This window comes from Anas acuta, chromosome 18, assembly GCF_963932015.1.
Source record: "Anas acuta chromosome 18, bAnaAcu1.1, whole genome shotgun sequence".
Lineage (NCBI taxonomy): Eukaryota > Metazoa > Chordata > Aves > Anseriformes > Anatidae > Anas > Anas acuta.
In genome coordinates, this window is record NC_088996.1 from 5,512,741 (window position 1) to 5,530,370 (window position 17,630).

Below are 17,630 nucleotides of genomic sequence, written 5' to 3' on the forward strand. Positions count from 1 at the left end.
GCACTCCCACCTTTATAGCATTTTCTACTCTTCTGAACCAGTGTTACGGCAGGGACTCTACAAATTATCTTCACATTCTGCTCTTTGTAGATTGTAAAATTGTAATTACTTCTCTATCAGAGAACTGCTATCTCAGTCAGCTGTGAGAACAAATTCATGTTTGTTTAAAGATTCTTATAATAGCAAAACAACACAATGATAACATTTATCAAAAAGAAAACATATTTATGTTATAAAGCCTTAGCATGCGGCACCGGGTTATCATTAGGTTATCAAATGACTGCGTATTACGATCTAATTGAAGAACTTATTACAGTGCCCCCCTTCCTTCTGCAATGATGATTTATGGCACGTTTTGTCACTACAATGTTAAAGCGTTCAGTACAAACACAGCACTTAACTAACAAGATGGCAGAGGCAGATATTCAAGTATAAGCTATAAATACTCAAATGAATCAGAGGTTTTCAGTCTGTTGTAAATCATACCTGATTTGTAGGTTGAAACACATTTCCTAATCTTGTCTAAAAACTTCTGTTGGCCCCTATAATAATAGGGCACAAACTAGAAAAGTTCAAACCTTAAAAACAAAAGACTAATTGTGTTACATAGTCATAATTCTACTTAAAAGTACTGGTGAGGTTCTCCAAAAAGCCTACACTTTCTTATTTCCTATGGAACTACCCTTAAATGTGGATAACAGCCAGAAAGCGGCTGTTAACATACATAAAACTGCATTTCTGCAGAAACAGGTCTGAGTGTAGGTTGAAGGAAGGTAATTCACATCCAAACCAATGCGAGCAGAGAACATTAAAACTGCACCTTTGGGCAGGGAAGTGAAGAATCAATTCTAAACAATGCAACAATCTACATGTCCGATTTTCAAATGAAAATACCAGGCTTTGAAAAAAGGTATGCCACTCCTTCTGCCATCAAAATAGAAATGCCAGAGTAGGGGACAGATTCTTATATCTTTCCACCTACTCTTTTTCCCTTTTAACTTCCATTTATAATACAGCAGATCATGTCCCTCCAGTTAAAATACACTGGATTGCTTGTAGTATAGAAAATGTTATGCAAATTTTAAGAAGTATCTGAAGAAGTTATGTCAATATTTGCAACACCACAAGTCTTTTTTTAATCAAGCGAACACATACTGTTAACTGCTTTCTCTTCTTTCAAGTCTTCCCTGCTTTCCCATTTTCTGCTTGGAAAGCCCACACCCTTCTCCCTGGTCAGATGCCATGAACGCACTAAAGACAGACCTACAGGCATCATAAAGATCCTTTAGACTGCAGGAAAAATATTTTCCAGACTAACATTCATTCCTAACCAAAGATTTACCAAAATATTTTCCAGATTCAGCTGAAAATGGTAAATAGTTAACTCTTTTTCCTTCTACATGTGTAGATTTTACACGTACCTTCAATGTAGGTAATGCTAGAGAATTGGGTAGACACTTTGCCTGTCACTAACCACAGTAGATGTTTGGGTAACAGAGTTTTATTGCCACTTAAGCTATCCTATACCAGCACTTCAGCTTCAATTTAGATTAAGAGCACAGAATTCAGTTGGGATGGGGCAAAGCAGTCAGGGACGTGGTCACCTGTATGCTGGCTAAATCTGCAGCAGCTGGCTGGAAGAAAAGCAGGCAGCAGAATGCCTTGACCTCCCAGTATTTATCACAATAGCTCTCTATAAAAAGTCTCCTGTAGTTATTAAGTAACAGCCATTTACCATACCGGGGATTGCTTAGTGCACTGTGCAGAACTCTTACTGGTAGTTAGAGCTGAATGTTTCCATTACAGAAGCCTTTATGTACAAAGTTTCTTCATCAAGTGCATATAAAATGCCAAGAGTTTATGCATTCAAAATAAACACTAATAGGCTTTGTTCAATGGTCCCGTTCTCAAAAAAAAAAAAGAAAAATTCACCATAAAAGAACAGTAACGTGGAAGTACAGTGCACAGCGTGCAATACAAACACGCTCATTTCCCACCTCATCTAATTCGGCAGCTGAACAGGAAGACGACTTTAATTTGTTTTCAAGTAATTGAGAAACATCTCAGCTCCTTATCAGTTCTTCTAATCTTTTTTCCTTTCACACATTGCCTACAATTGTTGCCAACAGTATATCCATAAAAGATTCAGACTAAAAAAAAAAATAAAATACTCCAGCAAACGAAGCTGCAGGAAAAAATAAATGGAAACTTAAGCTGTTATGTGGAGAAGACTTAAAGAGATGGTTCTTTGTTTAACCAGAAAAAATAATTTAAGTTGTTTAAATAGACACGAGAGCAATGTAAGGGAGCGCTTCCTATCCCTGCACCTTCAGAAGCAGCCACATACCTTCCCTCTGTTGGTGGAAACCCGTGTTTATTTTGGAAGGGTTTTGTGCTCTGCATCACAAATGAAAACATTCGGCTGGGTTTGAGGCCTCAGAGCAATAGTTAACTGACAACACACCACGTACACACACCCACAGGAAACCTCCTTCCTCCTCACCAGTTTCTCTTTCCTGAGGCCTCCCCAGAGACTGAACATGCAACAGCTAGCATCGGTTTACAACAAAACGTAACCACACACACAAAGCACACGAGATGGGGCAGGAACTTTATATTTTCTGTTGTACAAGGAAAAAAAAAAAAAAGAAAATGTAATACAAGATTTTAAAAGCACCTCGATCACACCATAGCTTTCTAGCACACCGTAAGCCAACCAAAAAGGCTAACAATCTTTTCTCCTTCTTGGCAAGTCCTGCAGCTTCCCTCCTTCTAGTTACCTCAAAAAAAAGTGCCTTCTTCAAAAATGCAGCTGAGAGCAAGTAAGAAACAGCATAAGCACGTTGTCCTAATCAGCTGAAAAAACAGGAACTGAAAAATTGTTCCCCCATCTCACCTCTGGTTGTACAATTTTCTTAATTCTTCTCCAACAGACCCAAATGGTGCGAGTGCCTCTCATTGTCACAACTACCCAGCTGCAGAACTGAATGATAAAATGAAACTTTTTTTTTTTTTTTTTAAACCCTAAGTTACCACATTTTGAGGCAGGATACAGCTTCCCCTGCACATCCAGGCTGGTCTCAGTTATTGGAAAGGTCAGAGTAAAAAAGTCACATCCATACTGTAAGCAACTGCATGAAGTTACATCTTACCTACCAAACTCTGCATATGGTGATGTTTTGCAAAATGCTCAGTCCCAGCTTGGTTTAAATCCTTGTTTCAAACACCATGTATATGCAGTAGCTGCTGCAGTCACTTCACCCAGTTTTCCAGTGTCATCTCATCTTTACAATGCATTTAATTGCTTTGTCCTTCATATAATAAATTAACTAAATTCAGTGATAATCCCTGTGTTGCCTTTAGTTCTAGCAGCATTTGTCATTCAGCCATGAATACAAAACAAAATACCCAGTGCACTACTGCATTTATAGCAGTAGCATAAGACACTTAAAGATAACAGACAAAGGTCTCACGGAGAAATGCAGTCCCTCAATTTAAAACAAATGAACTCACAGCTGTACCTGAAAAAAACTGAATTCCTATCATGCTATTTTTAAAAACTTACATTAAACTTTATATTTTCAAACAATTAAAAGCAAAGCTATCACAACAAAGACAGAAATAGTATCTCACCCAGGAAAGGAGATGGCACTGTGTTTCAGTATAACAGAAATCAAGACCCATTGTATTATCATGTGAAAATGAGCTTAATTAGTTACTTTGACAACAAAAACATCTGCCATAGAATTATGATATCAAAAGTCATTACAATACATTATAAAACTGAAACATCTTTGCACAGAAATGAGTTGATTCATAGAACAAAATATGTATTACTCGGAAACAGAAATACTCCATTTAGATAGAAACCCATCATATATCTGAATTTCAAATTTTTCACGTGCTTAAGATTTCAAGAGGCTTAACTACTTCTGCCATCTTCTCTACTGAAAGCAAAATCTACTGTTACAAACTACAAAACATCTTACAAGGCAGATGCTACAGAATTCAGATTCAAATTTTCTGATTTCACACGCTTTCTTCATGACAAAAAGTTTGAAAAGAAAAAGATGGAGTTTCAATAAATTGCTTGTCAGTTTCTTCATCGGGTAGTTCAAAGACTATTTTTCTGAATTCAGTATCACTGGAGTGAAAATTAATTTCTGCTACATAAATACATAAAAAGCTTTTGAAACATAAGTTGTTTTGCCAATCCCATATGTTAGGCTTGGCTCTTCTCTAATTCCCAGTCTCGGGAATCTGGGAAGCTGTACTTCCTTGTCTGTCACCTAATTATGTAGCAATAAATAGGAGTGTATATTAACAAGTCCAGAACTGTTCTACAACCCTGAGTTCTTTGGGTGGCAAAGGACAGGCTAGGAGGAAAAAAAAAAAACAAAAGAAGCCAACAGCTGCAGAAGAGAGGCATTACCTCGGCTTTCTTCCTCACCTTTTTTTTAAGGCTGTAGCTTCACCAACCTTTCTCCTAGGGCACAGCTCTAGTAGCTCACTGCCCCAAAGAGGAGAGTGTTTTGCTTATTTCTGCTGCTTCCTGGACCATTCTGCAAACCAATTCAATTCACTTATCCAGAACGAAAAGAAAAACAACACAGAGAAAAAAAAAAAAAAAAGGTGGTGGTGGTGGCTATGGGGTAATAGCTTTCTCATGAGTTCAATGTATTGAATTTACTCACTGAATTGAGTTGAATCATGCAAAGAGAGGGAGAGGTTTACCCTTGGTGGCAATTAGCTGTATTTGAAATATCTAAATGAAAAACTACATCTGTCCTGAACATTAGAGGAAAAATATAATATACATTGTGCTAAGTTGCAGAGATATTTAATCCATATATTCCTGTCAAAAAGTATGTTATCCAGCAAGATCAGCAAAGTGAAAGCTTACACTGGGAATCCCAACGTGAAAAGTCAGTTCCTCCAACCAAGCTTTAGGAATAGAACTATCCTAACAAGATATTCTCTCCTTTTTAAAAGAGAACGTAATTAAAAGTACAAGCACATTTTTAAGCATGCCTTAACAATATCAGATGGTTCACAAAAGAACAAAAATTAATTTACCTTTGGTTTTTTGTTCAGCAGCCTGAAAGAAGAAAAGAAAAAAAAAAAATCAACTGCTTGTCAATATTCAAAGGGATACCTAGTAATTGCATGGCTGTACTCCTGACTTTTTTGCAGAAAATGCTTATATAAATCAGGTATTAGTTCTAATTAACGATCAGAGAACGTTAATTTAACTCTGTAAACCAGGAAGGTCAGAATGGCTATCACTGTCTGACAAGAGCCAAAAGTACATGCCTACAAGACAGTAAAAAACACGGCAAGCAGAATGATGGGACCCCCACATACCCACCCAGCCTTCCATCACTAGAGATTCTGAGTTGTCCTGAAGTAAACAGAATGTCTGTGACCCTTCTAGAACTCAAGAGAATTCAGTTCAATGAATTTGTCCAATATCCCTTTGAATCCATATATATTACTAGCTTACAAAGAATAACTACACATTTTGTGACAACCCATCTTTTTAAATCTACCTGCTTTTCTTTTTACTCGATGTGGAATTTTTATACTGAAAAAGAGAGCAATTTCCATCCACATCCCAAAGGCCACATAGGATGAAAACTAACTTCATATACTTGAAAAAAAAAAAAAAAGGCAAGAGAACGCAAACCACAGAAAATGTGCAATGGCCTTGGAATCCCCAGCCACTTCAGTATCAGTTTAGCCTAATCCAGTTAACTTTGCATTGAGGTTGCCAGGGAGTGCTCACATGATACAGCTGTGGAAGCAGTAATCTACCATCAGTGGATGGTAAGCAGCTTGGGGCTTGCTAATGAACCGTCACAAGTACTTCTGCTGAGATCTTTTGACCACAACCTCACTCAAACTCCATGGGACTGCTGAATTGTGTCAGAATTATTCACAGAAATAAAGGTTGCAAAGTCAGTATATGTAAGTTACAAGAAGTGTGTATATATAATTAAAAGCAGTAATATAAACAAACCTTTTTCTGAGCACCTTCCTTCTTTTTCTTTTCTTCCTGCTTTTTCTTTTTCTTTTCTTCCATCAAATGTTCCTCTTCTTGTGTTTCTTGTTCTTTCTCCCTGATGGAATAAAGGTTGGGAAGAGCTTTTCAGTAAGATCAAGTTTATCTAGGAAGCTAAACAACCTACTAACCATACTAATGTTGCTAGTTTCCGAACTCTCATGTCTACAATGGGCTGCTTTTAATGCTGTAATAAAACCATTATGAAAAAGCTGTTCCGAAACTGAAATGCATAATGAACAAAACAGTAGGGAATGCAAATTCAAAAATAATAGGTCTTATTTGAAACTCCTTTCCTCAAACACTCCAAAGTACTACTTAATATTAGTATAATCTATGGAAAGAAAACTTGAAAAAAAGGAACAAAAATAGCTAATGTTGGCTTTCTGTAGCTATGATTCACAACGTACCTTAAAGATTATGCATGAGTACATTATTTTTGAATTATTTTTCTTTTTTCATTAAATACTTCATTTCTCATACACATCAATTTTGCTCTCAAGGGAAAAAACAACTGCAAAACAAGGCCCAGATGAATTCAAATTACCGTATTTTGTTTATTTTCTGTTATAAACTCTAGCTGAAGAATTTGCATGACTATAAAAAGACTGTTCCAGTGTCATCATGGTTAAAACTTATAACTAGGAAGTTGTCCCAGATCAAGACAAAACTGTATTTGAAACCTCCCCACTTGTGCTTTGTTGTCCCTCACTGCAGTAAGCGGTTGTAACACCAAACCTCCCCCAGCATCCTTCCAAGCAAATACCAATGCAAATAATTCATTTACTTTTCAATAACTATTTTATCTTCTTTGACAGCTCTTTAGGGCCCGATCATTTATCAGCCTTACAGATCTTCTGAGAATACTCTGTTTCTGAGGGGCTGAAACCATTACTATTATTATTGGATTAGATGCCTTCAAATTATTCATCAAGATTACTCTTAGCTCTTAGCCTAACTTATTATTGCTTTGCGTTGAACTTGCCAAAGCTTACATCCTTCATTATTGTTTAGATTGGCTTTTTTTTTTTCTTTCTTTCTTTTTTTCTTTACTTATCATACCTTTTGCTTGCTTGCTTTTGCCACAAAAGATCTATTTGGAAGGCCAGCACTTTAGGTATAGAAACAGATTCTCTACAGATTCTGCATGTGGTGTTTTCAAGCAGTGCCCATTTTTACCTTTTAGTTGTTTCTTTTATTTTCCTTTTGCTCATTTTTGAGTTTGAGCATTCTTACACAGCTTTTTAAACAAGGAATATTGTGTGGTTTAGGGCTGCAGCTGTTGAGGGGTGATCCGGTTTTTGGCTTTTTCAGTTGCCTGCAAATAGGGATTTTGGCCACTGTAGACACTTTAATGCTTACAGAGATCCTGCACAGGGCTCCAGACTAAACCAGAAGCAGCTTCCCTTTCCCTGTGTTTCCCAAACAGTAAACATTACAGTAAGCAATTCAGAGGTCTAAAGACAGGTGTTGGTGCCCTTTTCAGACACATTAGGGTATCCAAAGTATTTACAGAAATGACAGCTATGGTGAGACCCGCAGGAGACCCAGGCTGGCAGAGCAGCTGGAGGCCAGGCACAGCTGGGGTGCCTGCTGCACCACTGCAGCTCAGGACACCTGAGGTGGCATCAGGCAGCTGTAGTTTAAATACCTCAATCCCTTCCCGTCACAACCCAAAATTCATCACCTGCACGACTGCCCAAACACACGCCAGTTTCCAAGGGCCACGTTGCAGACACAGCGCTGTAAATCTGTGCTCGAGGAGCACTTGCTTTGGAGAGCTGCAGACAGGTATCGAGACCGCACAAACACTGAATTTGGGATGGGTTTAAAACTGCAGCTTTAAATGGATTGTTCTAGGGCTTTGCAGAAAGCAATGACTTACACTGCCAAAAGGAACCGAGTTGAAACCGTAATAATTTGACTTTTTTCCCGTTAGCTCAGTAGAACAGAAGTCCCCTGGATTTCAGTAACTACAAAGAACAACATCCACTCCCTACGTTTTCAGTGCCCCCTGCCTAAGTCCTACCAGACTCTACAAAGCCCGTGTCTTCAAGCGATCTGTCCCAAGCTGCCAGACTACTACCAAGGGAAGTTCTAGCCTTTTTTTGTTTTATTAAAACAGCAGGTGACTGAAGCAAGTCAGCGCAAAGTAGGAAACTTTTTGGTTTCCTCTTGCTATGACTTAAGTAAACCGATGATGTTATAGCAATTCCAGAACACCACAATTACATTCAGATCCCTTTTAATAATCAGTGGGGTATTAAAAACAAAACAAAATAAAAAACTAAAACATAGAAACAAAATATCTAGAAACCACAACTGCTTAATTTGCAGTTTTCTTTAAACTATGAAGTACGTACTTCCCAACTTTCTTGTTAGGCCTTTTTTTTTTTATACCAACTTCCCTTAATCACTGCCAAAGTCTCGTTGCTTAAGTCGGACTCCAGTGCACACATCTCTATTTGTCCTGTCTGTCAAAATCTGCCTTTCTGTCCTCTAAAGCTGGTTCTGTTTTGACATTTCCCAAGCACTGCTAGGTGTCATTCCCTCCCTTCTGCAGGTAATACACTGTATCAGAGCATTTTCTAAATGAAAGAACAGCAAACATTTTGCTCCATTAAAAATACAATGTATTTTATTACCATATTATCATATCAATTACAACATAAGAGGTAGAAGTGCCACTCCTAGTGGAAACCTGTTTTTTATTTCATTTCTGAGTTTAAAATAGCCTCAAATTAACTCAGAAAATGATACTATAATTTTTAATGGAGTTCAATTTTCAAAACTGATTTACATAATGACACTTCTGAATACATATGCTTTAAATATGCTTAAAATAGAAATAAAGCTCCAAGTGGCCTCTCAGATGGCAACTCTTGCTGTCACTTCTAGGCAGAAATTAGTCATCTAAGAGCAAAACAAAAGGAAAACAATAAAAACATTGCTATATAAAGTTTGATTACATTGTCAAAGGCATGTGTTGTAGTTGTACTTCCTGAGTGACAATTTAATCTTTATTACAGGAAACATGCTAAAAAAATGAATACAAAGCTCGTGATTTAAACTAGAAGTGTCATATATTTGTATGAGTTTGCCTTTTTCATATATATAGATCTGAAGTATCAAAATCATGGGGGATTTTTATAAGCACAAATCGGCTTTACTTTAACGTCAAGTGTTGGTTTAAAAATTGAAATTAGCTTACTAAATCTGAACCTAAAACCAAGGCTATCTTTAAAGTACTCAAGCTTAGGAAGCTTGCTCAGAATAGTAAAGCAAGATGAGAGGTCACAGTACAACGCGAGAGAACTACGGTTGCTTTGAGTCAGTGTCTATTATACAAGGGCTTATTTTTTTTCCACTAAAATAAGTAACAAATCTAGGTGGATTTTATTTTTTAAGCTAAATGAAAACTCGAGTTTTCTACTTGCATCAGGCATGGGATCGCTTTCACATCTGCAAGTGCAGCTGGCATTTTGTGCCAGCACCGCAGTGACACTCCAACAGGATTCTGCAACAAGCCTTTTGGGGATATCGTGTTCTTCCACAAACTTAAAGCAGAGCCTATCCACGTTGCTACAGGCAGGTTATTGCCCATCCAGTGCCTTACTTCAGACATTTGGCAACAGCCGAGGACCAGGCAGAGGCAAGGCCCTCGCCTGCCCCTCCGCGCCCCACAGCTCCAAACCCAGCGGCCTGAGGGATTTTTTTTGGCATGTATTTAAGCTGCTGAGGGTTTCTCTACACACAAAAACTGTCTGGAATACTGCTCCAGCACAGCATCTGTGATCATGGTGCCTTTGCCTGGTTCAGCCCAATGAGGGAATTGCTCTAGTACCTGAAATTCCAGCACAGCTCTTCTGCTTCCCGTGTCAGCAACAAAAGTTGCTGTTACTGACAGAAATCCTACACATTACCTACACTTCCTTAAGTATTACTGTGGTTTTGACTTCCCCCACCTCACAACAGGGCACCAGGTGCTTCTATACACGAGCATTTGTCCTCACAGCGATGGGGGGGGTCTTTAAGCTAAACTTGCATGGATGCGAGAGGCAATCGCGGCCCAAACGCCTTCTGGAGGCCTCTACAGGAGCACGTGCTGGTAACGGGGGGGTCTGGACAGCACAGACATGAAACACAAAACAGCCACCTAGCATGGTACGGTTTCAATTAAAAACAAAGAAAATTACTGTTCAAAAGGTTCTTTAAGATCTGACTCCAAAAGGTCAGAAAGAAGTGGCTGAGATCGTGAAGGCAGAACACGGCTTAAAGAGTAGAAACAGAAAAGGGAAAAAACACACAAAATAAAGAGCAGTGAACACTGGACAGGCAGGTTTTGATTGCTTCAGGACAACTGAAGAGCACTGTCACACAGGAAAAGAGGTGATAAGTCTTGGAAATCACACGAATCCAAAGGCGAACGTGGACACCCTACCCTGTGGGGATCACCGCACCACCAGGGCTACCAGAGGGGCTGAAGCAAGGCTCCATGTCCGCCTGCTGCTCCTTGGGTTTCCTCTGGTGTCCTAATTCCACCCAGCCCTCCATGACCCTGCTAGAGGACACGCCGGGGCAAGGCAAAGAGCTGGCATGGCTTCAGAAAGTGCCAGGCTTTCCCCCTTGGAGTCTGGGCTTTTGTTAATCAAGAAGAGTCAAACCAGTCCCTAACTACGAGCTCTCCAATCACCTCAGAACCAGAAAGTGACACGCAAAACTAGGTCAAATAAATAAGAATGAATATAAAACAAACTGTACAAACATGGGTACAAAAATGAGGAAGGTCAACAATCAGCTGGCGTTGCGCATGTAAAAAGTAATAGTAAAGCAATCTCTAAGTGCTTCTGGAATAAGCAGGGCAACAATTTGTGATACTTTGTGGAAAAAGGGGCCTCTAGTGACAGATGCTAATTGAAGGCCGCAGTGATGGCCTTGCTCTTCCTGCCTCAGTCTCCACTGAAGGCTGCCACCCCCCCCGAAGTGGTGCTGTGCGTGCAAGGGGCGACAGCTCCACGTGGGGACTGGCAGAAGAAGAACAAACAAAACAGAAAATGGAACTAAACACTTTACTACCACTCCAAATAGGAGATCGGGCCAGCAATATAAGAACAGCTTAAAAAGTCCTCAGAGAAATTGGATGTTTTTCCACTGGCTGGGCCTGATGCAATTTACTGTAAGAACAACTGTGTCTAAGTCCTCACCAATTACCTTAAAGAATCTGCAGAAGATGGATGGCACCCTACAAGACTAACAAATGGCAAAGATTGTGCCTATAACGTAAAAAGGGAAGGCGTAAAAACATCAGTACCAGCTAACAAGGATTTGTGAAGAAAAGCTACATCAAATCAGCCTGATTTCTTTCCCCCCTATGGCATAGCTACAGGCATTTTTAACAAGGAAGAAAGGGGATGCAACACAGGTAATTTATTGACTGTTCAAGCAAAATGTAAAGCTTTGTTAATAAAAACACAGATGCTTTATTCATTTTCAAAGAACAAGGTAGGGACCGTAAGCTAAAAGAAAATCCAGTAAGATGCCTGTAAGCAAGCAGACTCAGCACTTCCCCCTCCAACAAGGCAGAGCGCCACTGGGTTTTGTTGCAGTACACGTGTCCAGCAGCTTTCAGTAGTTTTATTAATCACTTTGCTGCTGGAATAACGTGTGTGTTAAATTTCCAGAAGATGTTAAGGCATGGGGCTGCAAAACATTTAAGGGCAGAATCCAGAACTGGATAAACTTGAGGTGTAGTGTGAAAAAAAGCGAAGTGTGATGCAGTAGGAGATGCAGGGCACCAGGTTCAGTAGGGATAATCATGTGCCTCAGTACAGCAGGGGGAACAACTGCCTGAACACCAGCTTTGGGGAGAGAAAAAAAAAAAGTTTTTACACCAGATCTTAAAACAAAGGCAAGGCAACAATGACAGAAGCAGTCAGGAAGCCACTGCTGGTGTAATAAGTCCAATTTTGAACAATGTGCTTCAACAATTTAAACTGCATGGAACTTTCCACACTGTAGCATTATAAAAACAAACAAACAAACAAACAAAACAAACATTAGGAGACATATGAAATCTTTCTAAACACATTTGTGGAGAGTAAAGAGAGTATCTGAATAAAGGAATACATTTTTATTTTAAAAAATAACACCAATACAAGGCCAAAGTGACACAAAGACAACTAGTCTGGAAATAAGAGGCCTCTACCCATTTGTGAAGTAAAATCCTACAATATCCTTTCACAGAAATTAATAGGGGAAAAGCCCTCAGCTACAGCACTGTGGATGTGTTACATGTGTAGGTGGGATCATGCAGCTTGAAACTAAACCCTGTAACTTGAAAGTCTGGGTGGAAAAAACTTGTGCCTGTGAAGAGTCATAAGTGAAGCTTGAGGAGCATTTCTGTTTGACCTCAATTTATGACTTATTAATCCCAGGCTCTGGGGTTTCCAGCTGCCAAATTACATTCCTGTCCTGCACTTGTCACTCCTTAATACATAATTTGACTTGATGGGATTTCTCCCTTCATCTGAAACATCAAATTATCATCCACGGCTAACTGTGGGTCTGGTACCTTATTTTTCCAGTATCTGGTCAACCTCTCTCGAAGCGTGGAAGGCAAAGCTGCTCGCCTAGCAGGAGCAGTCGATTGTCTGACTTCTGAGGCCACCCAGAAATTCCACCAAAATTCCTGCACAGAAGCTGACCTCTGTAAGACTGTCCTCGATCTTTCCTTTTACTCTACAATGCCGTTTTGGCTCCAAGTCCTCTTTGTGTGCATTTTTATTTGTTTTCATTTGATTTGTTTACAGATTCCTGTAGGTACCTTCAGGCCTATGACACTCTCTAGACCCTTGTCCGCAGCCACCTATAACTGTGAGGGCTCAGACATGATCCCCACAAACCCCCTTCCAGGCTCTTTTGAAATCTCAGCCCCTTTTCCTAAGGTGCAAGACATGCACAGACAACTTAACTCACTGCTGAAACCTGTGCAGGAGCACAACGAAGCTGCCATTTAGAGACACACCAGAAACATTACAGCTTTAGTTGAGAACAGGATGTGAAAAGCGCCATATTCAATTAAAATATCATACTGAAACTATGGGGAGATTATAGGTTGCCCAAGAGACTGAGTTAATAATCTTGCTCTTACAACCTGTAAAATAGAAATTCCATGATCAGGAGAGAAAAAGAGTGCTTGCCTTACACGCCTCGGCCAAAGGCTGCATCTCCAGCAGCACCAGTGTCCTAAACTGGGCCATTTTGGACTCCTGGTTGAAGAGCAATTACAGCCTGACAGCACGGTGAGGAGAGCACCGACTGCTGCTCCCTGCAGGACCAAGGCTCTCGCTGGAGGCTTCCAGTTCACCCAGCGTTAACGTGTGACCCTCCTCCATACACACATAAGATAAGCAACCACTGAAGCAAATTAGATTAGAATAAAAATAAAGCAGGCTCAATAGCGACTATCATTCAATTGGAGATTAAAAACAAAACAACCAAAGAAACCCACACAGCCGCCTGGCCTTGTTCTAGCCTCTGCTAGCTGCCTACCAGTTACCAGAGGCAGAGAAGAAAATCTCAAAGAAAAACCCTTTGCAAACAGGGAACGCAGGTTAACTGTGACGGGTAGGTCAGATGTCCGAGGCTCCCTGTTCGAGCACTGCCCCAGTCCCAGAGCATGTTTGTGGGGTTTAGGGGTTTTGTTTTTCAGCTACAGACTTCCTTTTGTTCGCTCTCCTGGATTGTTACCAGATAGAGTACTAATGAGAGTACTAATGAGAATGCTTCAATAGCTGTGCTACGCCTTTATTATTAAGTAGTGAGTGCAGACTGATACCAAGTGGATTTGTACACCAAAACTGGGTGCAGAGGCCTTGACAGCCACCGTGCCCCACTCCTGGTGAGTTGATCACTTGAAATTACAGCCAGTCTGCCCCCAGGTACCAAAAGCTCACTTGTGGCAGGAAAGCACTAAATGCACGCTTGGAGCTCGTCATCCAGCTCAGTTCCATTTAAAGAAATCTGCTTTTATTTAAGAGCAATTGTCATGCTCAGAAATGCTCTGTAATGTGAACTGAAGCACAGTATAACTGAGGGCAATCACAAAGTTTGCTTAAACATGACACTGATCCAAATTAACACTCCAGCACAGATGATCCTATGGGGCCCAATGCTGCTGTCACACAGACATGCTGCCCCTTCTGTGGAGGTGTTGCTCTCCACAGGGCATCCATCCCCTCAATGCACCTACAAGCTGTGCTCCGGGGCAGCCAAGTCCCTGGTAGGGAAACGCAGGCGCAGGCTGGAGCAGGGCACGCTGAGCCTCTCCCTTACGCACCGTTCAGGCACGAGCCATACCAGAACTCACCCCTCCAGCCCACTGAGAACACCCCAGCAGACCAGACCTCAAGCACCCCACCCTGTGCACTGCTCAGCCTATGCAAGGATCGAGCAAAGAAATAAAAACAAACAAACAAACACCCAACCAACCAAAAACCAGAAGGGTTTCCATTACATTCACCACCCAACACAGGCTGTGAACAGCTAGAAACATGCTACGAGCAACATTTCCCTCCCCCAGCAAACAGAACCGACTCCTCTCTTGGAAAATTAAGCTCCAGACTATGAACAGTGAGCACAACGAGACTCAGCTTCAGTGCTGCCTCCCTCCCAGGCCGGCCCGTATTTACCAGCAGCTGATGGAGCATGTGGTGCGGAGCTCTTCCCCAGCCTTCCTGGGACATAATACCCAAAGGGAAGCAGCTTTGCAATCCAGCAGCTCAGCAAGAGCACAGCCTATGCGTCTTTCCCAAACACTAGGTTTGCTATTTTGGCTTCTATCACTACACGAGGAGATGAGAGCTCTGTGCCAAGCGAGGCAAAGCCCCCACGCCGGCCAAGTGCTCAGCTAACTACCACCCATCGCCTGACCCCGGCGCAGACACAGCCTGTGGACAAGGCTCCGGGCTCGAGCTCTTTGCCTGGACCTGCAGAACACGCAGGGCAGCGCTGCTTCCTGCGGGGAGGCTGCAGAGGAGGAGGCCAGGAAATAGGAACAGGAGCAGCAGCTCCGCAGGATGTTTTGCCCCCAGGCTCTCCGCGTGAGCTGACTGCTCCCAGAGACGGGGTCGGAGGGACACGGCCAGGCACAGAACAGCTTCTGTGGAGGATTCCTTCAAGCAACACAGCTGAGTGTTTGTGTTTCTCTCTTACCAGACAGGAAAGGCACGTTTACATTGCTAGAATGATGTACAGTTTTGCCTGTAGGGCTTCCAGTGCCCCAGTCCTTATTTCCCCCTTTGCATCAGTCGTGTGCCAGCACGCAGCTATTTACCAGCCGTGCACGTGCCCGACTTCAGCACAGACCTATCTGTGACCTCTGCAGGACTCCTCCAGTCCACATTGTGCTATGGTGCCAGAACTGTTCCAGAGCCAAGCGGTGGGAGCCCGTGGAAGGGTCTGTAGGCAGGTGGCATCCTGCTCCACCACCCCCAAGTACCTCTGAGCACAAAAGCACCAGGGAGACCATGGGCACGGCCACAGCCCAAGAGGCAGGATGTGCCTCCTGGTCTAGAATTGGGAAAAAATAAATAACAACGCTATCCCTCGCGATGTAAGAGCTCCGAATGGTTCTCCACGGTGCAAGCAGCACCAGCAGGAGGTAGGATGGAAAAGGGAAAGCAGATTCCTTGCCGGAGCCAGGAGGACAGTAAGTTTAATGGGAACGCGGAGACAGAGCTGCAAGCTGTTGTTAAAGTTTATTCCTTTAAAAGATTTCAGAATACACAAACCCTCAACATCCTCCTTCTGCATTTTTAAATATGTTGGGTGAGCTCATTGAACATTCAAGTTGTTGTCTTCGAGTTTTCCAAATACCATTCTATTTAAAGGCACTGTGAATAGGGAATTCAATTTATCAAATGAATGAAAGAAGAATTCTTAGCAGGAACCCTGGTGAGCTAATCAAGAGTCACAATAAAATGTCAGGGGTCCTGGAATTCTCCACAGGAGGTTAACACCAAATGTGATGTGAGTAAAGGAAGACAAAACATACTACAGACTAATAAACTGTACTCAAAAATTGTGCACTGCAAATATACGGAAGTTTAAACAAATGAAAAAAATACTGGGTTTGTGCTCTTTTTAATACATCCCTCCTGTTTAACTGCAAAAATCAAAACATTGCCCTCCATGAACATTTCTTTCAACTTAAGGATAATACGTTTTGCATCTGTTTAGTTTTTGTTCCAGTGCATCTTCAGCTGCAATGCTGTTTTCAAAACTACTACAGCAATACAACACAAGTTAGACAAAAAAAAAAACAAATACCTTGCATTACTGTCTAGCTAGCCTTAGGCTGGAAGCTGAACCCACAGATTTCAGAACAAGGCTTGCTCTATTGGCCAAAAATTGAGGAGGCAGAAAGGTCTAGGCTAGCACCTCCTCCACAGTTCTACCAAAGAATTTAAAAGATTAATTCTGTGTTGCTGAAAAGGTAACCCTTATTTCCATTACATTCATAGAGTTTGAAAGTTCTGTTTCTCCACCTTGCTTTCCAAAATTAAAGTGTCTGGGCAGCAATTCCTGCTGATAATAAATCTAGCAAGTGACAGCCAAACAGAGCATTTTCATTTTATATTTAACTATCAGACCCATGATCAGAACAGCCTGTGGGATCCCATCTTTCAGCTTAGCAAGCAAACAGCCTCTCCCCATGAGGGAAGGCGAAAGGGGGTGATGAGAGAGTTGGGGAATGGAAACAACCATAAACGATCTTCCAGGACAAGAAAACCAGCTGCAGTAAACACCACTTTGGAAATCAATTTAGAGTGAATCACAATCCCAGTAATGACTATTTCATGTCTTCAGTTAGTCCCCGAAATGCCCAGGGGAGCAAATATCCTCAGAAAGATAGTCAAAATGTCTCTACGCGTGTTATCTGATCAGCAGAAGCTGACAGAATTCCAGAAAAATCAGTTCTTGCTCGCCTGGATGCTGACAGAGGGGCCGGGGCATCACAGCTGCGATGCAGTTGGACTCTCAGAGCATCGCAGCACCGCCCAGCCAGCCCGGGCTGGCAGACACCATCTATTCTATTTTCTGCAAAAGGACAGGGTTTTCTGCCACTCTATTTCATCTACAAGATTGGGAAGAACATTTCATCTTCACCAATGCAATAAAAACAACCGAGGGTCCTTTTTTTTTTTAAGCAAATAGTTACGTAAGCATCCACTCAATAATACAGCCACTGCTTTATTCAGTTATTATGCTTAAGTGTAGTAGCACAGCATCAAGACTAATGAGTTCTTGGTACCCAATGAGATTTAATTGGATTGTTCTAAAAGTGACAGTTTCAAAACCTTGATTAGCAGCAGAACTATCACAGAAGCAACAAATATCACACGTTCATAAAGCTCTAGTGAGCCCCGCAGACCATCTTTCACAACAGTGCTATTTATGCAGTCTCCTCGAGTGCAGCAATCCTGCTACTGTGACAGCCCAAATTTAGTTCCACACCTGCACCAGACACCCACATTTTAGGATCATATTAGAAAATCTCAAATACCAT

At 41.3% G+C, this 17,630-nt stretch overlaps 1 protein-coding gene across 11 annotated transcripts in view; it reads right to left on the reverse strand.

Moving 5' to 3' along the window:
* TNRC6C (trinucleotide repeat containing adaptor 6C) overlaps positions 1 to 17,630 on the reverse strand; it is a 289,499-nt gene that overhangs the window by 77,125 nt on the left and 194,744 nt on the right. For all 11 annotated transcript variants that reach the window (XM_068654960.1, XM_068654957.1, XM_068654963.1 and 8 more), the window contains 2 exons: positions 6,020 to 6,119; positions 5,077 to 5,098 (listed from right to left, as the gene is read on the reverse strand). In XM_068654960.1, coding sequence (XP_068511061.1) covers positions 5,077 to 5,098; positions 6,020 to 6,119 — 122 coding nt within the window. Of the gene's footprint in view, positions 1 to 5,076; positions 5,099 to 6,019; positions 6,120 to 17,630 lie in introns of those variants that run through there.